This window comes from Euleptes europaea, chromosome 2 (assembly GCF_029931775.1).
Source record: "Euleptes europaea isolate rEulEur1 chromosome 2, rEulEur1.hap1, whole genome shotgun sequence".
NCBI classification, from domain to species: domain Eukaryota; kingdom Metazoa; phylum Chordata; class Lepidosauria; order Squamata; family Sphaerodactylidae; genus Euleptes; species Euleptes europaea.
In genome coordinates, this window is record NC_079313.1 from 141,296,863 (window position 1) to 141,319,232 (window position 22,370).

Consider the following 22,370-nt stretch of genomic DNA (forward strand, 5'->3'; position numbering starts at 1 on the left):
TCTGGAGGACCCAGGCCCACCACAGCCCAAGACAAGCAACAGGCCCCAGGTTCAATCCCTGGCATCTCCAGTTAAGACACCAGGCAGGTAGGTGATGTGAAAGACCTCTGCCTGAGACACTGGAGAGCCCCTGCCGGTCTGAGTAGACAATACTGGCTTTGATGGACCGAGGGGGGGGGGTCTGATTCAGTATAAGGCAGTTTCAGGTGTTCATATGAAGAGCCAGCAGCAGGATACAGGGACCCTGCAGACAACGAGCAACGTCTGTTCTGAAGGAGGGACCAAGAACACAGCTCCCAGCTCAGGCAGGGCCCCGGCAGATCCACGCAAGAACTTGGACCTCTTCTGCTTCCTTTGTAAAGATTATTTGAAATATGTCTACCCTGCCACTCTGAAAAGTTCAGCTATGGCTTGCAATCAAAGAAATGTAAAATACCTTTAAAGGAAGACTTTTGTTTCAACAGATCACAGCCAGACACTCTTTTGGGTGGCTCGGACAGTGGGGCTTTAAAAAGAATACCCTCGCCTGCCTCCAGACGCCCGTGCGGAACGGGCCGTTATACAGCCGGCATTCTGCTCTTTAAAGGTGTCCTTGCAATTCTTGGCAATCTAGTTGGTCTCTAAGCCATGGGAAACCCTGCCGGGATGCTTATTCATTTCCTGTTTCCAATACTGCTTTTTACAAACTGACTTTGCGCGCACCCTGCTGCAGCACATCAGACCCCTCCTACAAGCATGGAGGTTATTAAAAAGGTACTCTAAGGGGATGAAAACGTAACAAGAAGAGGAACAGACCAGTCACAAAGGATACCGGGGTGCCTCAGCGGAGGGAACAAGAGGCTGAAGGAGAAAGGGAAGCGTCCCTGAAATGGCAACACTTGGGGCAAAATGCAGAAAGACTCAAAGTTGGCATGCCAAGAGAAAAAGGTAAAAATGTAGCTTGGGGGGAAAATTAAGGCATTTTATTTGGTCAATCAGAAAAGAAGACACCTGCCAAAGAGAGCCTCCTTGCTGCTCGAGAGGAAAGTCAGTGGCCCGAAGCTCATCGTAAGTCCCAGGCAACTGCGGAACAGCAGGGGAACGTTTTTGCCCCAGTTAAAAAGCTGTAACTGTGCAACGTGCAAAACAACCCTCAAGAGGGAGGAAAGCGGCTTGCCACAGAGGAGGTTTCCCCCTCTCTTTAGAGGCTGAGAAGAAGCCTGGGGACCTCTAGCGCAGCACACCTCCCAGAAAGCTCCAGTCGCTCTTGGGCCCAACCTTCAGGTTTGGGAGGGTGCAATAAAAATAAATAAATAAAACCCCTCACCAAACTGTGCTAAGAAACGTTTGCCACGTGGAGGACAGGTTCTCCTTGAGATCAGCAACTGGTTAAAGAGCAGCAACCAGGCAGCAGAAGTCCACAGAGGGAAGTGAGAGGTGCCCCCACCCCAGGCGTGCAACGAAATGGCTGCTGTTTAATTTGCATTATTTATTTATTTTGTGCTATCACTACACAGGTGGCTTTATGGGTGCGAGATCCCTGCCCCACACGGTTTAAGACATGACATGACAAGAGGAGGTTGAAGCAGGCATAAAGCCAGGAAAGAACATGTGTGCTTGGTTCTATTTCCCCAGGAAGGAAGAGGGGTGAAGCAGGTGTCTCACACACACACACACACACAAAGGAGGAGTCAGGGCCCAGCGGTGAGGGGTGCAAATGACGCCAGAGGTGACAGACTGCCAAGAGGCCAAATGGAGTTATCCAGAGCGGGGCAGGGCTCAAGGGCAGTTGGGCAGAAGGGGAAGCAACCTGCGATCCCAACCCCAGGCAGGACGTCACCTGGGGGTCATTAAGCAGGAAGTGGGTGCCGGGGCCAGAGAGAAACCCTCCCTGCAAGGATCTGTTCCACACGCTGAAACAGACCACGGGTGAAACGGATTCTTTAAAAGAGACCCAGAAAGTAGCACCCTGCTGCTAGAGGTGGCCCTGGCACGCTTCAGGACATGGTGAGTGTTGCTGGACAGCAACTCACAGGGTATGGAAGATGGAAACACTGGGTGGGGGGCGGAGAGTCAACTGAGAAAATATCTTCCTCACAGAGCACATGATTCACCCTTCTCATTCGTTTCCTCCCGTCCTTTTTGTGCTGGCATCCCAGAACCAGAAGCTGCCCTGAAGCAGATTCAGCAGAGACTTGGCTTTTCACTTCTAAATGGCTGCGGTCAACTGGCAAGCAGCGTCAGCCTGGAGAGGCGTGGCACGCGGGTCTCAGCAGAAGAGAGAATGGTGGGTTTTCTGTGGCTGCAGCTGGGCCTGGCCTCAAAGGCACTGCCCACACCTCCAAAGCACTGGGCAGGAGACGCTCGCCATCTGCGGACTCGCGATGGCACTTACGGGCAGTCTGATCGTGTGACGAGGACACCAGCCTGTTTCTACTACGCCACCAGCATAATCATTGCCCTGAGAAGTTTTGCAGGCCACCTGGTCTTTCAGTGATCCTAGGAACAGAGTCCTGTGGCCAGAGAGGATCTGCTATACAACACCACAAGCAAAATCCCCCCTTCCCTGGGATAAGCCAGACCCAAGCAACGCCCGCTGGACTTTGCAAACTCTGGCTGCAGCCCAGTAACGATGCCTGTGCCCAAGACTCAGAGTTCTGGTCTTCCTTCTTGGACTCCTCCGGCTCCTCCCTTGCTTGCGTGGCGTGCTCCCTCCACCGAGGAGCCGTGCCCCCCCCCGGGTTCTACAGCCTGCTCCTCAGTGCCAGCTCCCGCTGGTCTGGAGCTTCAAGGGTCACCTCAAGCTCTGAATCACAACACTCACAACTCTCCTGCTTCAGGAACAAACACAAACTGCCCTGGCAGAGCCCAGCGTTGGGCTGTTCTGCTGTGTCCCACTGTGAGTCCAACATTGATTCCTGAACCACCACATCATCATACACAGACGGGTTCTGCACTCTACCGTCGCTGCTTTCCTTGTGAAAGACTGACCAGTGCCTCTGGGCTGGACGGTGCACGGCCCCCCGGCCCCCTGCCAGAGAGGACACGGACAATTCAACCAACGATGAGGCCCCCAGCACAAGGTGAGCCACCCGGGCCCAACGGAAGAGAAGCTCCCCCCAGCACAATTCCTCCCGCAGACTCCCCCGCCCAGCTCTCTCCACAGGGAACCAGCACAGCAGGGTGCCTGTCGCTGCCGGCCATCACCTCCGGCCTGGGTGCTGCCAGAGCTCTCTCTCGGAGCTTCTGGAGCGGCCCGTTCAGCGCTGGACAGAACGCTCCTCTTCCTGCTCCTCCCGATGATGCAGCAGGAGCAGCTCCAGGTCAGAGCTGGAGCCGGGCTCCTTGTGTGGCTTCGTCCCCCGGGATCCTAGGGAGGCAGGGAGGGAGGGGTTGGCCAGTGTGCCCAACGTGGCGAAGCCAGGGGCTCAGGGTCCAGGGGACCCTTCCCGCCTTACCTTTTGCCCCGAGGGCCTTCAGTGCCACGTGCAGGGAGATCCCCAGGAGGCAGACGGCAAAGCCACACCAGTTCAGCAGGCTGAGATGGTCCCCCAGGAGCTGCGTGGCCAGCAGCAGCGTGCAGACCTCCTGAGGGCGAGGGGGCAGGGAAAATCCACGTCAGAACACCTCTGCCCACTCATCCAGCTAGCACAGGATCCTCCACGCTGACCGGCAGCAGCTCCTCCTCCATAACCTCTATCTCTCCCAACCCCCACTATGCTGCCTGGGCCTGAACCAGGGGCCTTCTGGAAGCGAAGAAGCTGGTGCGAGATCTCCCACCGAGGCACGGCCCCCTCCTGTCCTACTTGGGGCAGAAGCATTCGTCTTTGGACAAACATCTGTGAGCGGCTCTGAGTCCACAGCACAGATATCCCACCCAACAGGCAGCGCCTCCGAGCATTCGCTTTGACATCAGCCAAACCAGCTTCTAACTTCCCAGGAAACAGAAAGGGATGCTTCTCACAGATGCGCAAGAGCATTTATTCATCCCACCTTGGGAGAAAGGAATCCCACCCCAAGCAGCCTCCCGCTCACGGGCCGATCCTTCTCTGATTTTGCGGGCAAGGCAAAATCTGGGGGAGAAAGCCTCGCCAAATACCTTGAAAATTCCAGAGATGGACAGGGCAAGGCTGGACGTTCTTGACACCAATAGGAACTCCGAGAAGCCCAGCCCAAACGCCAGAACCCCGCCAAGGGCCAGCTTGCCCAGGAGGCCCAGAAGCATCTCCGCCTCCTGGAAACGGAACAGCTTCTCCGACGAGGACAAGGGCAGGCCTGGAGAAGGGCGGCATGAGACACGAGACGGTGTGCTGGTGCTCGCATGCGCATGGCTCCCACCTTCGAACAGCCAGACCAGCCCATGTCCACAGGTAATCCCACTTCCCATCCCCGGGGAAGAAACGCAGTGCAGCCGTCACACACACACCCGCTCCCCACCAGGCAAAGACGTCCCCTCGAGCCCCAGGCCCCACTGCTTTTACCTAAGCAGGCCTCTCAGGAAGGGAAGATCACCCTGGCCCACCTGGAATGAAATTCTAACACCCACGCTAATTTTTCTCCACTCCCCTTGTTGCCCTCGGACATTAGGTATTTTTGGACGGTAAGCCTAAGGACAAAGTGTTTCCCCCTCAATGGAGACAAGCCACTTTGGGAATCAGCTAAAAGAGGAACATGGTAGGAGCATCACACGCAAGGCCCCAATCCTAGGAACGGCAAGGTAAGCTGTGGCTCAGCTGCCGGGACGCCTGCTGCTTGTAGAGCCATCTGCATATAAAGGTGTGTAAGGAAAAAGGAAGCAAACAGCTTCTCTCCAAATCAGAGATGCCAGATGGCCAGCCTAGGCAGGGCAGGGGCTGGAAATGATGCCTGTCCCTGAAAACTCTGCCATACTTACTGCTCAAGGGAGTAAAGGGGGGGAGGGCCCCAGGCCAAACCACTGGCCCAGTCTCTAGCTAGAGGAAGGGAAACGGTTTCTGTGCTGTAAACTGAAGCGAAAGGGGAAATCCCCCAAGAGTATTTTCTTTTACAACTTTCAATTAAGTTACATTGCTGTGTAGGGAGGTGTTCACGGCTGAGCTCTCTAGAGTCTAGAAGGAAGTGAGCCCGTTCTGTGGCTGCCTGATAATGCTGAAGCTTCCAAATAGTTTCTAAACCCCAGGAACCAACATGCCTTGTTTGTTTGCAGGAACGCCGGCAATCTAAGTTCAGCTCTCTGCTGGCTGCTGTAACTAGCAGGGGCACAGAGAATCTGGAAGCAGGGAGCTTGAACGTTGCTCTCTGCTTCCAGCAACTCCTTAACAGCTGCTCCAGCTGCAGTCATGTTTAAAAAATAACTTCACCTGGAGGGCCGTCCTACCTGGAGCTGGGGGCAAATGCTGCCGCTTGGCTTCTTCCCCATGTTTCAGGGCAATGGGAGAGAAAGAGGCTGGCAACCACGCCTCTCTCTCAGGTCTGCTTCTGCCCCAAGCTAAACCTTCCCTGGGCTGGGGCTGGTCTCCCTCCCTTCCCCTGCTGGGGGAAATCCAGCCAGCCAGTTGCCCCTTACCTTCGAAAGCAGCAAAGAGCGGGAAGAGGCCGAGGAACATGAGCGGCTGCAGGTGGAACATGGTGTCGATGGGATTCTGCAGCCCTGCCGGAAGAGAAGGGGAGGAGGAGGCGGGTGCTGTGAGGAGGGTGGGGGCACCAGGAGCCGCTCCCCCCCCACCCGCCCTGACACGCACCCAGTTCCTCCTTCTGCAGGAGCATCTGAGTGAGGGTCCAGCGGACGCCGCCCAGGAAGGAGGCGCCCAGCACCAGCAGGAAGCCCTCTGCCTCGAACTGCGTCGCCCGGTAGGTGAAGAGGAAGAGCCCGCCGGCCACCAGCAGCACCACCAGCACCAGTGCCGCCCTCTGCAGGGAAGGAAGGGAGGGAGGAGGAAGGGAGAAAGAGAAGGGGAGGGAGCTGCTAGGGAGCAGCAGCAGCCCCCCCCACACACACACACACCCTTCCACCTCCAACTCCAGGGCCCCACTGCCTTCCCCTGCCACTTACCGGCTCCTCCAGCTTGAAGACCAGCGAGAAGAACAGGATAAAGAGGACGGCCGAGGACTTTGTCATGGTGTAGCTGCAGGGAAGGAAGGCCAGCCAGGGGTCAGTGTGGAGGAGCAGGGGGCTTCTCCCCCCGCCCCCCCCCAGGGAACTCACAGGGAGATGGTGATGTAGAGGAAGCTCCAGTTGCTGAGCCCCACGTCCAGGGCGGTCGAAAGCGCTGCCCGGAGAGGGAGAGGTTTTAATATTTATTCCTTCAATGTCCTACCCCGCTCTCCCCGGCCGAGACTGGGCTCAGAGCGGCTCGCAGGAGAAGAAAACCCATTTAACCGATAAAGCCTTTTAAAACAGCCTTTGAAATAGCCCCCAGAGTCTAAAGCCAATCCTAAAACTCCTTTGGCGCCTCTAATTGTAGAAAGGCGAGCAGAGGGAATGAGATTAAATTCTCGCCCTGACCCGGGTGGCCCCAAGGCCTCCTCAAGAGCTGGGGAGCCCAGCACGGTCAGCCCGAGTCGCTATGGGGAGGGGGGAGGGGCCGCCGGAGGGAGCCCAGCGGGGGGGCGGGGGGGCGGGGCCGCCGGCCGCCCAGCAAAGAACCACCTCTCTTCAGTCTCTTGCCACGAAAACGCCCCCCCCAAAAGGGGACACACACACACGGGGGGGGGGACGGAGGTCTCCCACCCCCCACCCTCACGGGGCCGCCCCCCGCCTAGGAACGGCACAGTCCCTCCTCCCTCCCTGCCCCCCGGGGGGCCTGCCTGCCTGCCTGCCTGGCAGGGGGTGGGGAGGGAGGGGGAGGAGGGGCACGCACCTGCGGGCGCCACCCTGCGCAGGTAGGCGGGCCAGGGCAGGAGCGGGCCCCGCGGGCGCCGGTGGGGGGCTGCGGCGGGGTGGGGGGGGCGTCGGGGGGCGCCGCGCCCGCGTAGTGCCCGCGCCGCCCCGCTGAGGGCGAAGATGACCAGCAGGTGCAGCAGCGTCATGAAGAGCGGGAAGCCGAAGCTCTGCGGGGGGGGGAGGAGGGGGAGGGGGCGTCAGAGGGAGGGGCGCAGGACCACCCCCCTCCGCCGCCCCGCCCCCTCTCCGCCCCGCCCCCACCTTCATGATCCACTTGTTGTAGAAGGTGATGCCGATGGAGAAGGCGTAGTAGAGCAGCACCAGCCCCGCCGTCGCCGCCGCCCCCCGCCACCGCCCCGGCCCCGGCCCCATCCCCATCCCCAGGCCGCCGTTGCCGTGGCGCCGCTTCCGGGTCCCGGGCCCGCCGGCGCCCATTGGCTCCCGCCCCGTGACGTCGCTCCAGGCGTCGTGGCGCCTCCCGGGGCCCTGGGGGCGGGGCCCGGCCGGGGAGGAGGAGGCAGAGAGGGGGCGGGGCGGCGGGGGGCGGGGCGGCGGGGGGCGGGGCTTCTCCCTCTCCGGGCACTGGGGGGGAGTCGCTGCGGTTCTCCTGCGGTGTCGGACTAGATCTAGGGTTACCAACCTCCAGGTGCTAGCTGGAGATGTCCTGCTAGGACAACTGGTCTCCAGCCGATCAGAGGCAAAGAGTACTTCACTTTCGGGTCCATCCAGCCAGTGGACTCTATGGCACTGAAGCCCCTCCCCTCCTCCAGACTCCACCCCAGAAACCTCCCACCGGCGACGAAGGGGGACCTGGCAACCCTAATTAGATCGGAGCTTCTTAAGCTGTGGGTGGCAGCCCCACATGGGGGAACTGAATGGGGGGGTCATGACGACAGTAAGTGGTTAAATTATACGCATACCAAATAATTGTTTAACAATACGTTTCTTTATGATTTATTATCAGTAAATGATTGATTTGTATCCCCATTTTATATACCCGGGGGTCTGGAAGTAACAGGTGTATCACCAGCTCCCCTTGAGGGGCATTGCCAACTTAATGTCAGGATCACAAGCCCATCTCTGGTTCTTTCCCAAGGATCCACTCAGACAGCTCAAAGTCTGAAGTAAAACTCTTTATTAGAAAGGCTAGCAGATAACAGACTAAAGGCATATGACAGCCCAGAGGCTTAGAAAGTTGGCAGTGTCCATCAAGGGGAGCTGTAGGGTTTAAAAGCATAAGTCCAGGATACTCACCTGACGTTGCCAGGCAACTCTGATAAGGTTCTCACGGGCAAAGACACAACAACTACCAGGTGCAGAAACAGCATAACACTCTGGGAAAACGGCCTGGGAACCGGAAGCAGGCCAAGACCTGACAGTAAGGCAGGACCGCCAGCTTAAATCCTGCAGGCCTCTTCTTACATTCTTACCGGAAATGCCCAGAAGCATCTCCTGATAACCAGAAACCCACCTGCCAAATCTACAGCCAAGCCCAGCATTGCGGTCACATTGGCTCTCATCCCCCAGGCAGCTGCAGGTGAACACTGCTATTCTTCCTAGACATACTGTTGCAGACAAAGATCTGCTCCACCACCACCCCAAAACAGACTCCAACATGAAATAATCTAGAGCTTATCAAACAATTAAGCACTCCATCACCCTCCAGCTAAAATGGAGAGCTGAATTTCCTAACTCACACAAAGTGCAGAACAGTCAGTGTGACTGAAGCGGGCCTGTGCTTTTCAGTGCCTATGCTCCTAGAATTGACCCCTTCCTGAGAAGAAGTAAGCTATCTTATCTGTTAGACACCTAATAAACAGGACTCAACTGCTTTCTTACCGAAGTAAGCTTTTTATTGAATTGCCTCAAAAATATGTAGAATACGTATATGTATGTAGTCTTATGATGGCCACCCTTTAGAGATGGCAACCGGTTCTTATATTGCATCCCAACAATTAAGCTGGATCAGATCGGAACCTCTCTCAGGCACCTCACTGCACGTACCTAGATCAGAATTTCTCTCTTAACTGCACCTCCTGAGAGACCAGAACTTCTCAATTCCTTCATTGCTCATCTCAGTTGCCACCACGTCCCTTCTACTCTTTTACCTCAAGGATTTGCAAGAGCTCTTTCTCTGCCACACCTCCTATCCCCCCCCTTTTCCCCTTCCCTCTGTGATTTTTGTTTTACAAGAATATCATAGAATCATAGAGTTGGAAGGGTCCACCAGGGTCATCTAGTCCAACCCCTGCACGATGCAGGAAATTCACAATTACCTTCCCCCCCCACACACACACACACAGTGACCCCTACTCCATGCCCAGGAGATGGCCAAGATGCCCTCCCTTTCATCATCTGCTGAAGGTTATAGAATCAGCATTGCTGACAGATGGCCATCCAGCCTCTGCTTAAAAACCTCCAGGGAAGAAGAACTCACCACCTCCCAAGGAAGCCTGTTCCACTGAGGAACTGCTCTAACCATTAGAAAATTCTTCCTAATGTCCAGACGGAAACTCTTTTGATTTAATTTCAAGCTGTTGGTTCTGGTCCGACCTTCTGGGGCAACAGAAAACAACTCGGCACCCTCTTCTATATGACAGCCCTTCAAGTAATTGAAGATGGTTTTATCGTATCCACTCTGTCTTCTCCTCTCCAGACATGAACACCCCCGGCTCCTTCAAGACACACACTTGACATGCACTTCATATTGCATCAGAAGTGAGGCCTGATGCACAAGCCAGCGTGGTGTGGTGGTTAAGAGTGGTGGTTTGGAGCAGTGGAGTCTGATCTGGAGAACTGGGTTTGATTCCCCACTCCTCCCCATGAGAGGCAGAAGCTAATCTGGTGAACTGGAGTTGTTTCCCCACTCCTACACATGAAGCCAGCTGGGTGACCTTGGGCTAGTCACAGTTCTCTCAGCCTCACTTACCTCACAGGGTGTCTGTTGTGGGGAGGGGAAGGGAAGGTGATTGTAAGCTGGTTTGATTCTACCTTAAGCGATAAAGAAAGTCGGCTTACAAAAACCAACTCTTCTGCCGCTGCTTCGTCTCAATGAGGCCACGCCATTCCTGTTCTGCTTTGCTACTACAGACTAGCCTGGCTGCCCCATTTGCAACCAGCACTTGCAAGGACTGCGAGACACTCAGTAGCAGGAACAGCCCCCCCCATAGCAAAGTGGGCGTAGCTCCTGGAAGCCCCACCCCACAAGGAGCCTTACAATGTGGACCGCTCTAGAAGAAGAAAAAAGGCAGAGCCGTCAGAAAGGAATGAGCCTTTAATGTACACATTGGCGAGGGGAAGAGGTGCTCGGTCCAGCCTGCAGCACCGCGCTCCTTGGGCGCCAGCCAGTGCCGCCCGCCCCACCCACCGCCCCTCTGCCCTTTTCAGGCCTCCTCAAGAGAAGCTGCAGGTGCTCAAGCCAACTAGGAAGAGGCGCTCTCCCCACCCTTTGGTTGGGGGGCCAGGGGGCAGCCGAAGCCGCTGAAGAACAAGGGGCCCCAGGCAGTCCCCCCCAATCCAGGGGGCCAAAGGCCCAGCAGCAGGAGGCCCCTGGTGCCACACCACTCAGCCAAGCCAAGGCCCGCTGCGCATGCAAGTGTGGTGGAGACAGGAGGAGCCCCCCCCCCCATCCTCAGCCGTAGTGGTAGACGAAGTCATAGCTGCTGGGCTCCTTGGGGAGGGGGGGCGGCACCTCGGGGATGTGGATGTTCTCCAGGTCCAGCAGGCGCAGCTTCATCTCCATGCTCAGCAGGGTGTCCAGGTCGCTCTTGGTCAGCTCGCTGGCCATGTCCTTCCCCAGCAGCGCGTTCAGGCCGTCGATCCAGATGCAGTACTGGGGGGGGGTGAGGGGCAGGGAAGGGCGGCTGAGATCTTGGGGTTAAGCCACAGGAAAGATGCCTCCCTCACTGGGGGCACTTCCTCCCTTCCCCCATCCCGCACCTCAAAGGGTAAAAGAGGGGGAGACGGCGGCGTGCCCCACATGGAACACTCTGGAGAAGATCAGGACGAGGAGGGCAGCTGTCAGCCAGGAGGGGAGGGGCTGAGGTCAAGTCTTGCCTCCGCTACAGCCTCCCTTATGCTCTGGCAACTGCCGGGGGGGGGGGGAGGCAAGAGAGGCAGGAATTAGACAGCAAGCCTGCATCTAACCCAGCTGGGAATCCATTACTCCAGGGCTAAGGAAAAATAAAAGGGTAACCAAACAGTCTGCCTCACTCGGCTGTTGTCAGGAGCATAAATCAGGGCAGGGGCACTTTCAGCGCCTGAAGTACTCCCTAGATGCCCTCGAAAAGTGCCCAGAAGCTCCCCTCGGTACAGAATGCTGCAGCCAGGATGGTGACCGCAGGGACCGCTTCATTTCTGAGGGCAGCAGGAGAGGTGACAGGCAGCTCTGCCAGCAGGAAAGAGGGAACTTCAGCTGCCCAGAGAGGGGCCAGGCGGAAGGGAGGAAATGGCAGACAGGGCAAGGAGGCCTCTCCGATGAAACAGCCCCCGGCTCTCCCCCATCCCACCCCATGCACCTCTCACCCCCTTCACCTCATATTTGTTGGGCGCAATGAAGTTCAGGGTCTCATCGGGATCGTAGAGGATGGAGAAGGCCAGCTCCAGGGCCTCCTGGGAGGGAGAAGGTCCACGAGAAAAAGCGTCACAGACAAGCCAAGCCGCGCTTCCCACCTCCTCTCTCTCGGCTCCGACAGGAGGAAGAGAGGCAGGAAGGGAGCTTGGGCCAGGGAGCAGGGGGGGGGGGCTGTCTCATAGAATCATAGAGTTGGAGGAAACCACCAGGGTCATCTAGTCCAACCCCTGCACAATGCAGGGAATTCCAAACTACCTCCCCTCCACACACCCAGAGACCCATACTTCATGCCCAGAAGATGGCCAAGGTGCCCTCTGTCTCATGATCTGCCTAAGGTGTCTCTGCAGGTACCTTGTTCTGCTTCAGGGCTCCCTTCTCTTTCATGTGGGGACAGTCTTTCCCAGTGACAACGGCCTTGATGTCTGCGATAGGGACTAGGAGACAAAGAGTGAAGATGCACCACAGCACGCAGGACTCGGAGGAGTCAGGCCCGGCAGCCACGGGGAGGGATGCTCCCCTCCCCTGGGGAACCAACCTTCACAGGGGCAGGACGACGACTCGGGGTGCCTGAGATGGGCAGCCACGGAGCCCAGGTGAGGGGCTCCCCCACCCCACCCCAGGGCCCGACACGTACTCTTCTCCTGCAGGGAATCGAAGGTCACCTCTCCCTGGGCGTTGTCCTCCAGGTCTCCGTAGTGCAGCATCTTGTGGTTGAGCGCCAGGCGGCAGTACCAGAAGCGCTCTGCAAGACCCAGAACACAGCTCCAGCTGCGGGGTGGCCTTCCGCCCCAAGGGGCTCGCTTCCCCAGGGCCTCCTCCTGCGTCAGAGAAGGGGCTCCTGCTGCCCCGCCCCTCCCGCGCCAGGGCCTCGTCTGGCCGGCAAGTGGAGCAGCTCAGCCGGCACACACACCCCGCCCTCACCTTGCCTCCTCCGATTGCCGACCTTGCGGAAGCTGCTCCCCTCGCAGAGGCGGTTCAGGCGCTGCTGCCGGATGAGCTCCAGGATCTCGGGCTGAATCTTCTCCCGCAGCTCCCTGGGGAGGCAACACAACGGGAGAGGCCAGTGAGCGGCTGGTGAGGGCTCCGCGGAGGGCCCTGCAGAGGGCAAGGGAGGCCGGGAGGGGCCCTCACATGATGGGCGGGGAGTGGAAGTCGTCCTGGCTCATCCGCTCCGACTGGCGCAAGCGCAGGATCTCTGCGTAGTTCAGGCTGCGCAGCTTGCTCTTGAACTGGTCCAAGGAGCTGGGCTTGGCGGGCAGGGCCCGGGTGATCTGCTCACGCACCACCTGCATCACCTGCCGGGACAGAGCCAAGGAAGGACAGTGACGAGCAGGGGGGCAGGGGGGGGGCAGGAGGAAGGGGCTGCCCCAGCAGCTGGGCAGGAACACAGCGGGAAGCCCTACCACCCTGCCCCAGCCACCTTGTGGAAATCCTCTGCCGTTGCCCTCATCTCCTTCCAGGTCTTGTTCAGCAGCTGGATGCAGATGGCAAAGAGCTCCTCAAAGGCACGGTCGTGAGTGAAGAACATGGGGTGGTAGTCATTCCGGCCCTCGTTGGCTTTGGGGAAAGATTAAGCGACAGGGCTGGATCAGGGGCGGGGGCTGCAGTGAGGAAGGGGAAAAGGGCAACCCCCACCCCACCTCTTCTTTCAGCCAAAGTTCAAAGGTGGAAGGGGTGATGTCATCCCCTCCTCACTGCAGCCCCCCCCCCCAGTGGCTCCCGTGACTCCAAGAGGATGGGCAGGAAGGCCAGATCCCCCCCCCTTGGGGGAAATTTTCTACAGCCCTCAGATAAACACAGGAGCCACAACCAAGAACGGACACCAACAACCTCCAAAGGAAGGCGGCATGCGTCGCTGAGGAGGCTGCGGATGCCAGTGGGTGTTTAAGGCCAGATATCTGGCCCAAATGGCAAAAGGCGGGTCACTGACAAAGAATCTGATGAAGCAGCTCTGAACGCAAGTGCAACTTGGAACTAAAGGGCAGAAACCCCGAGGAGCTTGGAGTCCAGACTGCTCCAGTTGAAACACATCTTTTAAAAGATCCACCGCTGGAACCAGCCAGAGAGAGGATCAGACTCCGAGGACGGCAGCTGAGCCGCAGAAGAGCTGGGGGCCGCCCTCCTCCGCATCAGGGAGGGGAGCCGGCTCCCAGACACCCACGGGACTTACGAAGTTCTCCGACCTGCAGGATCTCGCAAAGCATCTTGGTGAGCTCAATGGCGCTGCGCCCAAAGGGGCACTCGTGCTTGTCTTCCCGGCTGCTGTTCTCCAGGACGATCTGCAGGGCGGGAGGAGGCATGAAAGAGGGCAGGGCTAGGGCAGAGGCCCGGGTCACTGCCGCGGGAGGGTGGGGGTGGCGGGAGCTCAAGTCCTTACCCGGACGTAGGTATCCTGATGGTATTTGGCCAGATAAAGCATGTTGTCCAAGGCCAGCATCCCCGGCGGGGTCTGCGTGAAGTCCAGCATAGGGTTGACGTGGTTCTGTGAATGAGAAAAGTCACACTGGTCACTACTGGAGGGGAGTCCTCCCCCGCACCCCCCACCCATGAAGGCTGGCCTCAGGCAACCGGACCAAGCGCACCCAAGACCCCTCCCGGCCGGCTGAACCACTTGCCAAGTCTCTCTCTCTCACTCACCCCCCCCCCCCACTGCAGGGCCTACCGTGAAGCCCAGCATCTTGTAGTCCTTGGTGTAGGTGGCTTTGCGCTTCTCTGTCCCACTGCCAGAGATACTGTTGCTCTCGGCCTCCGCGTCAAAGGCGATTCTTCGCAGCTCAAAGATGATGTCCCTTTGCGCCTGACGGAGAGGGGCAGTGAGAGGGCGGCAGGGGGGCACGTTGAGCCCAGCCCCTGGCCCGGCCATCCTCTCTGGCATCAGCAGTCACCTGATCATTGGGGTCCATCTTGGTCATCATGCGCTCTTCCAGGAGGTTAAAGGTCAGGACCTGAAGCACATACAGCTGATGAGCCATCTCCGTTTTAATTGGGCGGTTTCCTCGGATGATGTGCTGCATATTGAAGGAAGGGGAAATGAGGGCGCACCCAGCGCAGGGCTGCAGGCGCAAGGGCTTACCCCACCACTACCCAGCACAGGGCGCTCTGGGCCTGGGAGGAACAGAAAGCCCTCCCTCGGGAGCCCCCCATCGGCTCGTGCCTTTCTTATCTGCTGGGGGGCCCCACCTTGCGGAACGGCCCACCAGAGGAGGCCGGGATATTCAACAGGGCTCTGTTTGAAGCGGTAAATCGAACTGCCCTGCAATGAAATGGTCCGAGAGGTGAGTTGCTACAGGGACTGCTGCCGACATGCCGCGTCACCCCCTGCCATGGTCAATCTGCTCCTGGCCAGGGAGTTTCCACGTCACTTAAGGTATCGTGCTTGAAAGCTCCTGCTCTGACTCAGCTCCGTTTGAGAATCCTGTCGTCCAAGCCCCCTGGCGCTGCTCACTGGAGGTCCCACCCTGTCGACTGTACTCGATTTACATTATGTACTCAGCAAGAAAGATGCACTATACATCATCATCCATCATACGCTGGGGGCAGCAGCTGGGCCCAGGGAGACACAGGGGAAGAGTCAGACTGAGCTCCGCGCAGGGCTGGGCTCGGGATGACTGAGGGAGCAGAAGCGAAGCCCGCTGAGTTGGCTCTCTGTGGAAAATGCGACAGACACGTGGGGGGGACTCACAGTCAAGATGATGGAGCGCAGGTGCTTCTGGGCAAAGGCGTTGGCCATCTCCTGTCAGGAACACGGGAAAGGGTGGGAGGGGAGAGAGAGAACACGAGATCCAATCTTGACCCACTTGCCCAGTGGGGGAAGGGAAGGAGGGCCTCTCATGGGTCCAAGAAGCACAGGCGGCCTCACTCCCCGAGGCATGAGCCCCTAGCCTCTGGACTTCCACTGCTGTGCTCAGCACCCCAAAGAGTCCCACACGCAGGAGGCCCCAGGCTCCGCCCCTGGGAGGGATCTTTCTTCTGCAGGCCGAGGCTCCAGGAAGCTGCTGCCAGTCAGCAGGGGCAGCGCTGCCCAAGAGGAACTGGCACAAGGTGGCTTCGCTCTCCAGGGCCGGCAGAAGCCCTCCGGACTCTCGGGCCTCTCCCTGCATGGCTTCTGCTCGAGGAGTGGTCTTCAGCCCAGGAGGCACGATCCTCGGGGGGGGGGGGCTGCGGAGCCCCACCTGCTGGATCACAAGACTCTGCAGAGCCGTGGGGGGGGGGGCTTGCTGAAGTACCTGCTGCTCAGGCACAGGCAGACCTGGCATGGGGGATCCTTCCTCCCGCCCCTCTCTGAACACACACCCAGAGGAGCAGCAGGATAGCGAGTGGAGGGGGTGCAACAGTGGAAGCCCCCCCCAGCTAGGCCACCCCCCACCCCAGAAGGCGGCTCTGCTATGCTCCATGCACACTGGCAGTGTGTGGAACCACCATCCCTCTTCTTTCTGTCAGCTGTGGGTCAGTGGGTCCTATCCTACTGCCTGGGTATTAAAAGGGGGGTCCGAGGGGTCTGGAAAGACCCCTGCCCAGGAAGGCAATCTGCTCCCCCCTCCGGCGCTCCTTCCCCAGGCCCCTCCTTCCCCGACAAACACGGCACAGCAATGGAAGATCGAAGCCAGAGAGCGGAGCACACAGCAGCAGCACGTTCTCGCCACGGGCCTCGTCCCTCAACCACTAGCGGGGCCAGCGGGGTTGCCAACCAAGCCCTGCCAGGAAAGTGTAGTGGGGGGGGGGCAGCCCTCCCCTGGGGCAGGAGTTACTTACAGTGCAGGGCAGGTCTAGTGGGTTAAGACGCTGGTCCTGCTGACCGGAAGCAGAAAGGCACAAAGAGAAGCGGGCGGAATTAACATGTGGCCCCACTGGGGAGGGGCCAGGACAGGGTACGCATGCGCACTGTGGACACACAGAAGCCATGCCACACCACACAGCACAGGCATGCCCTCCAGCCTCCACCTCAGAAGACAGCCCCCCATCTTCCCTCACCTCCTGGCCAGGGCATCTCTGGGGATCCCTCCAGCGGTTCCTCTCCCCACCTCCCATGCTGCCTCCCCCACCCCCACAGCCTGCCTTGGGCACCAACCTGTCTCTTGTCCTCAGGTGTCTTCAGGAAGAGGGCGTTGATCAAGGCGATAGCATAGGTCTGGATCTCTTGGTTTGAGCTGCAGGGGTGAAAAATAGGGCAGGAGGAGGGGGTTGACAAGCTGCCTCTAGCCTCTGGGACCACTCCCTCCTCTCTTTCCAGGAAGCGAACCAGCACAGGGACTCCTCGGCCCACAGTCCAGCATCCGCTGCTGCCATGCAAGGAGAGCCTGTGGCTCAGTGGCAGAGCTCCTGCCCTGCATACCCAGAGCCCAGGATTCAAATCCCAGCAGCGTCAGGCTCTCTCCCAGACCCTAGAGAGCCACTGCCAGGGTGGAATTGGGCGCACCAGGGTGGAATTGGGGGCACCACAGGGCCTGACTCAGTGCAGGCAGCAGAGTGCAAGTGTTCATGGGGCCCAGTATGAACCGGGGTCATGACAAGGTTAATGGGGGGGTCCTGGAGCTGTGCAGGGCCCCCTCCCCAGGCCCGGGACACTCACACCTGCAAGTGAGAGATGAGCTGCCCCACAGTGATCTCTTCGGCCACCTTCTGATACAGGCTCTGGCTGTTGAGCACCATGCTCTCCAGGATGGCCAAGGAGCGCTGCAGGATGGAGACGTCCACCGTGGGCTGACTCACGCACCCTGCAATCTTCCGGGGGAGGGAGGGAAGCAACTGCTTGGAGCGGAGCCTGAAGCACAGCCGGGCGCTGCCCCAACCCCTAGAAGGCCGCCCTTTCCAACCCCCCTGCCCACGGCAGCCCCTCCCATGCTCCCTGCCCACTGGCCTCCAACCAGTGAGACCCACCCCCCTTGCAGGCCACACACTCTTCCGCTGAAATCTCCTCCTGAAGCCCCCTGCCAGAGAGCCCTGCCGTACCTGTTTGATGAAGGTGACGGAGACCAGGTCCCACGACATGATGCCATGATCCATGAGCTCCAGAAAGGCCGTCAGGGTGAACGCCAGCATCTCGCCGTAGCTGCGCGCAAAGACAAAGGCCGGCCGGGCCCCTGTGAAAGGCTACCTGCGGCCCAGAGGCAGAAGAGCCCAAACCAGCGCTCCCTTCCTTCCCCCGCTGGGGATGCTGGCTTCCTGAACAAGGCAAGGGGGCTGGGGTGTGTGTGCTCTGTGGCCAGCAGCGGAGGAATTACTCCCTTCCACCCGCCCCATTGGCATGTGGTGCAGAAAGTGGCATCCCGACAATCACAGCTTGTGTTTGGAGAAGCTCAAGAAAACAGAGATGGGCAGGATTCCCCCCCACCCCCGTGACTCCAGGTGACTCCTCTCTGGCTGTCCGATCTCCCAGGTCCCACCCTCTCCACCCCAGGCCTTTCTGGCCAGGGAATGTCACATTCATTGAAACGTCCAAACATAATGCTGCTGCAGTTGTCTTGTTTGCGGGCTTCCTGGAGGCACCTGGTTGGCAATTGTATGAACAGACTGCTGGACTTGATGGTCCTGGGTCTGGTCCAGCGTGGCCTTTCTTACATTCTTATGACCAAAAAGTAAGGAGGGCTGCCTGGCTGAGGCTTCCTCATCCACTAATCCGATGTAATACCCACAGAACTCAGGGTGGTAGGGAATGGGTGCCTGGCATGGACACAATGATGGACTCGGAGCCCAGGGAATATCGGAAGCAGCTGGGAGGAGTTCGCTCACAGAGGCCAGCCCAGGAGGAGCATTTAGGAACTGCCTTAAGGTTGCTGCTGGGCTGGAAGCGGCCACCATTGTCTTGGAACCAAAGCAGCACAAACAGAACTCAGTGAGAGGAGTGGGAATGTCCTGTCTGCTCCACACACACACCCTGAGCTCCCCAAACTGCTGCCCGCAGCAGTCAGCCCCACTCCCCTCCCCAGAACAGCACCAGCTGCAATGTGGGAATTCTGCAAAGAGGCAGGGAAAAGCAGAGAACTGCAAAGTAAGAGGTTTTGATCCCAGTTACTTGTTCGCCATAAGACTTTCTGCTTGAGCTCACCAGCTATCATGAAGGATTTACTATCTGATGGGTCTCGAGTACCCGGCTTGCTGAGGGTGAAGCACAGATGCCTGGGGAAGGCCACGGCAAACCACCCCGTGAACAGAGCCTGTCTAGTCATCGTAGGGATGTGATGTCACCCAATGGGTCAGCAAGGACCCGGTGCTTGCACAGGGGATCACCTTGATCTTTTTAACCTCGCCTTATAGCCCACTTCATCCCAGTGCCACAGGGCAGGCCTCACCATGTTCGTCACAGAACTCCCAGGGACACGGATTCAGCCCCTCGGTTGCTCTAACCACCACCAGCAGCCATCGCTGCCCATGCAGGCCAGCAGAAACAGCTGAGGGGGGCCTACCAGCCAGCCCTCCTCTGCAGATCTGACCTGTCCCAGAAGACAGGCAGCCCTTGGAGTGGGCGGATGCCAGAACGCAAAGATCAGCCCCTTCAGTGGTGCCCGCAAGCGCACAGGCATCTGACTGAGCTGCTTGAAGCCAGGAGCAATGCTCCCATGGCCAGGGTGGCTACTCTTCTCCACCCACGGAAGCGTCTGAGATACCTTCAAGGCAGCCCCACGAGGAGCGCGATGCTGTAAGCCAGTCAAGAGGTTACAGAGGGGTGGCTCAGAAGGGCCAAGGTGGCAGAGTCTGAAAGGCTGAGGACCTTGCACGTCATATGAAGATGGCAAAAAAGGCACCTCCTGCCACCATCACTCTGCCCCACTTCAGAGAAGGCAGGTCTAGCCCCCCACCCCAACCGCAAGTCCCTGCCTTCCTAACCATCTTCACACCCATCTTGTCTGGATTAAATTCCAGCAGAAGGCATACCCTCCCCATCTCGAGTACAGCATCGGAAAGCCCCCTCTGAGACCGGGGCAGAAGAGCCCCCGTCTCCACGTCCCCCCCTTGCCCCCCACGGCAGCCGGACACTTACTGGGAGAGGAGCTTGGTGCCGCTCTCCACCAGGTGGGTCAGCACTGAAATGCCGTCCATGTTGATGAATTCGGTGGCAAAGGTCACATCTGCAGAGAGCTTGGCCAGCTCCTTCATGGCCTCGAGTCGAGCCTCCATGCTGTGTGACTGGACCCGATCCACCAACTGGCGGGCGGCCCGGGACTGGGAGGAAGGGGCACACAACACCGGTCACGCGCAGCCCTCTCCCCCCCACCCCCCGCCCACAGCCGGCAAGCAGGGCCTCGCCCCAGACTCAGGATGGGACGGCCGTGCTGATAGGCAGAGAGAGCGAAAGGCAGCCCCAGGCAGGGAGGCAGAGGGTGGGCAGCCCAGCCTACCGGGGAAACGGCCAGCTGCAGGATGGTCCCGTTCTTGATGTCACAGCGAGTCTAGAAGGCAAAGAGACACAAGAGGCGCTGGGTGCCACTCTCCAGCCGGTTCCTCAACCCTGTCATGCTGTGGAGAACAGTCACCTGATTGGGGGGGGGGAAGAGTACCACTGCAGGCAGACAGGTGGGGGGAAATGGGCGAGAGAGGGGATGGGCCCCCGCCAAAGGGCTTCCTCTTGTCCACCGACCACGGAGCACCTGTGGAGAGAAGGGCAAGGCACACACACCTGCTCCGTGATGTACAGCTGGGGTCCGTCAGCATAGCGCAGCGTGTAGAACTCCGGGTTGGGCAGCGACCAGCTGGGAGGGGAAAAAACAGAGAAAGACCCTCTGCAACAAAGCGGCGGCTTCCTAGGCGGAAAGGAGGGCCCAGGCTCTGCCCCTGGCGAGGGGGCAGCAAGTGCCCCCCCCCCAACAGACTAGGCTGCCTCCGTTTATTGATTAATTAATTACAATTTTAATTCCATCCTTTCCTGGCCGTAGCCAAGTTCCATCCAAGACTCACCCGTCGCACACTTCTTTGATGACAGATGCCAGGGGCCGCTTCTGGGAAGGAGTGGAGAGAGAGAGCACTGTAAGCTGAGCCTCCTGCCCCTCCCTCAGCCCAACTCCAGTGCACGCCCCCCCCATGCTTTGTACACAGCCAGAACTGCCCCTCCGGGTCTCCCACCCACCCGCCCTCCGAACCTGGCTGCGGCTCTGACCTGATCCAATTCCAGCAACTGGGCGTTGGCTCCCGGCCACTCCACAGCCACCTTGACAATGTCTGAGGGGGGCGGCATCTCTCCAGAATTTCAGCTCTCTCCAAGACGAGGAGGGAAGCAGACCTCCCAAGCTGAGCCGGAGGGGAAGGCGAGTCAGACCGGGAGACCCGGAAGCAGCACACCTGCCTGAGCAGGGCAGAGAAGACACCGGTGGTCAGGTACGGCCCCATCAGAACCCACACTGGGGCCGGTCCAGTCCGGTGAGAGGCTGGGCGCTGCCGGTACCATCAGAGAGCAGCCCAAGCCGATCGATACTCAGCCCCTTGGCCAAACCTCCCTGGCTGCCACAAGCTGGATGCTACCTGGTGACCTCAGGAAATGCAGGCCGTGAGCCGGGCCAAAGCCGACCGCTGGAGCTTGCTCTCCTCTGGGCAGCAGGGAGAACGGCAGGGCCCACACGCGCCACAGAAGGATTTGTGTCAAATTTGCCTGTGGAAAACTACACCCTGCTCCCTGCAAGGTAGGCTGGGCAACCCAGAATGAAATTCTGATAAAACTGACCAGGGGCAGCCACAGCAGCTCAGGCGCGGTTCACGGGGGTGGAGGGTGGGTCTTAACAGTTTTCCAGGCCTGCAGTTGCTGCTGTTGTTTTGTTTTTCATAAGTTCAGACAACATAAGGGAAGCACCGGGTACACTGTTTGGAAACTTTTAGAGGTATTACCCAATAAAAATAATTTCTGCATTAAGCTCTCGTACCAATACAACACTTAAACCACACTTGGTTAATTTTTCCCTAATCAAATATTTCAGTTCTTGCTTACTGAACAGGGCCCACATAACTTTCAGTAAAGCTTCTGACAGGGGCTCCCCCATGATGTTCTGATGGGTAAACTAGACGTCTGTGGACTGGACCCTAGGATAGTTTGGACGACAGGAAACTGGTTAGAGAGCCAGTTGGATGACAATGGGAGTAAAGGAACTCTAAGGGAGGATAAAGCGATTGCTGAAAAACTAAATGAATTCTTCTCATCTGTCTTCACTGTGGAAGATACAGGGCAGATTCCTTCTCATGAACAGAGATTTTGGAGAGGGGAAAATGAGGAACTGAGGCAAATAGTGGTAACAAGGCAGGAAGCCCTAGAACATCTAGACAAACTGCAAACTAACAAGTCACAGGGACCAGACGGTAATCATCCTAGAGTTCTTCAAGAACTCAGATGGGAAATTGCTGAACTTCTAACAAAGATATGTAACATGTCCCTTCGATCAGCCTCTGTACCAGAAGACTGGAGAATGGCCAATGTAACACCCATTTATAAAAAAAGGTTCCAGGGGGACCCAGGAAATTACAGGCCAGTTAGCTTAACGTCTGTTCCGGGTAAATTAGTGGAAAGCATTATTAAAGATAGAATTGTCAAGCATATAGAAGGGCAAGGTCTGCTGGGCAAAACCCAACATGGCTTCTGTAAAGGTAGGTCCTGTCTCACTAACCTATTAGAGTTTTTTGAAAGCGTCAATAAGCATGTGGACAGGAATGAGCCTGTGGATATTATGTATTTGGATTTCCAAAAAGCTTTTGACAAAGTCCCCCACCAAAGACTGCTACGCAAACTTCATAGACACGGGATAAGAGGACAAGTCCTCTTATGGATTGAGAGCTGGCTGAAAAATAGGAAGCAGAGAATAGGAATCAATGGTCAGTTCTCCCAATGCCGGGATGTGAGCAGTGGGATGCCTCAGGGATCTGTGTTGGGACCGGTGCTTTTCAACCTGTTCATCAATGACCTGGAGTTGGGGTTAAACAGTGAAGTAGCCAAGTTTGCAGATGAAACCAAATTATTTAGGGTAGTTAAAACAAAATCGG

At 58.0% G+C, this 22,370-nt stretch overlaps 2 protein-coding genes across 3 annotated transcripts; both read right to left on the reverse strand.

Moving 5' to 3' along the window:
• Positions 1 to 3,239: 3,239 nt before the first annotated feature.
• SLC35C2 (solute carrier family 35 member C2) lies at positions 3,240 to 8,340 on the reverse strand. Its single transcript, XM_056844954.1, has 11 exons — positions 8,313 to 8,340; positions 8,096 to 8,147; positions 7,103 to 7,199; positions 6,819 to 7,008; positions 6,164 to 6,227; positions 6,011 to 6,083; positions 5,700 to 5,868; positions 5,525 to 5,608; positions 4,079 to 4,254; positions 3,438 to 3,567; positions 3,240 to 3,349 (listed from the first exon to the last, which is right to left on the reverse strand). Exons 1-11 carry the CDS (start codon positions 8,338 to 8,340, stop codon positions 3,240 to 3,242), a joined length of 1,173 nt encoding a protein of 390 aa, XP_056700932.1.
• A 2,123-nt stretch (positions 8,341 to 10,463) lies between these two features.
• On the reverse strand, positions 10,464 to 20,346 carry ELMO2 (engulfment and cell motility 2). 2 transcript variants are annotated; one of them, XM_056845559.1, is made up of 20 exons: positions 20,307 to 20,346; positions 20,029 to 20,101; positions 19,751 to 19,801; positions 19,393 to 19,574; positions 17,364 to 17,463; positions 16,984 to 17,135; positions 16,483 to 16,561; positions 16,167 to 16,202; positions 15,097 to 15,147; positions 14,300 to 14,422; positions 14,077 to 14,211; positions 13,792 to 13,896; positions 13,585 to 13,693; positions 12,835 to 12,971; positions 12,546 to 12,709; positions 12,336 to 12,448; positions 12,049 to 12,156; positions 11,766 to 11,848; positions 11,375 to 11,452; positions 10,464 to 10,673 (listed from the first exon to the last, which is right to left on the reverse strand). In XM_056845559.1, the coding sequence occupies exons 4-20, from the start codon at positions 19,527 to 19,529 to the stop codon at positions 10,473 to 10,475; spliced, it is 1,911 nt and encodes a 636-aa protein (XP_056701537.1). In that variant the 5' UTR covers positions 19,530 to 19,574; positions 19,751 to 19,801; positions 20,029 to 20,101; positions 20,307 to 20,346; the 3' UTR covers positions 10,464 to 10,472. The 2 variants fall into 2 exon arrangements, with proteins under 2 accessions (XP_056701537.1, XP_056701538.1); XM_056845560.1 differs by lacking the exon at positions 16,167 to 16,202.
• Positions 20,347 to 22,370: the final 2,024 nt, after the last annotated feature.

Coding starts and splice junctions, on each gene's coding strand:
- SLC35C2 (XM_056844954.1), bottom strand. CDS start 8,340: ATGCTGGGCTTGGCTGTAGATTTGGCAG. Junction 7,200..8,095: donor GAGTTGCCTGGCAACGTCAG/GTGAGTATCCTG, acceptor GGGGCCGGGGCC/GGGGCGGTGGCGGGGGGCGG. Junction 4,255..5,524: donor GCTCTTTGCTGCTTTCGAAG/GTAAGGGGCAAC, acceptor GCCCTTCTCCAG/GCCTGCCCTTGTCCTCGTCG.
- ELMO2 (XM_056845559.1), bottom strand. CDS start 19,529: ATGGAGGCTCGACTCGAGGCCATGAAGGAGCTGGCCAAGCTCTCTGCA. Junction 12,972..13,584: donor CCTGCAGGTCGGAGAACTTC/GTAAGTCCCGTG, acceptor CTTTCCCCAAAG/CCAACGAGGGCCGGAATGAC. Junction 10,674..11,374: donor TTGCGCCCAACAAATATGAG/GTGAAGGGGGTG, acceptor ACCCCCCCCCAG/TACTGCATCTGGATCGACGG.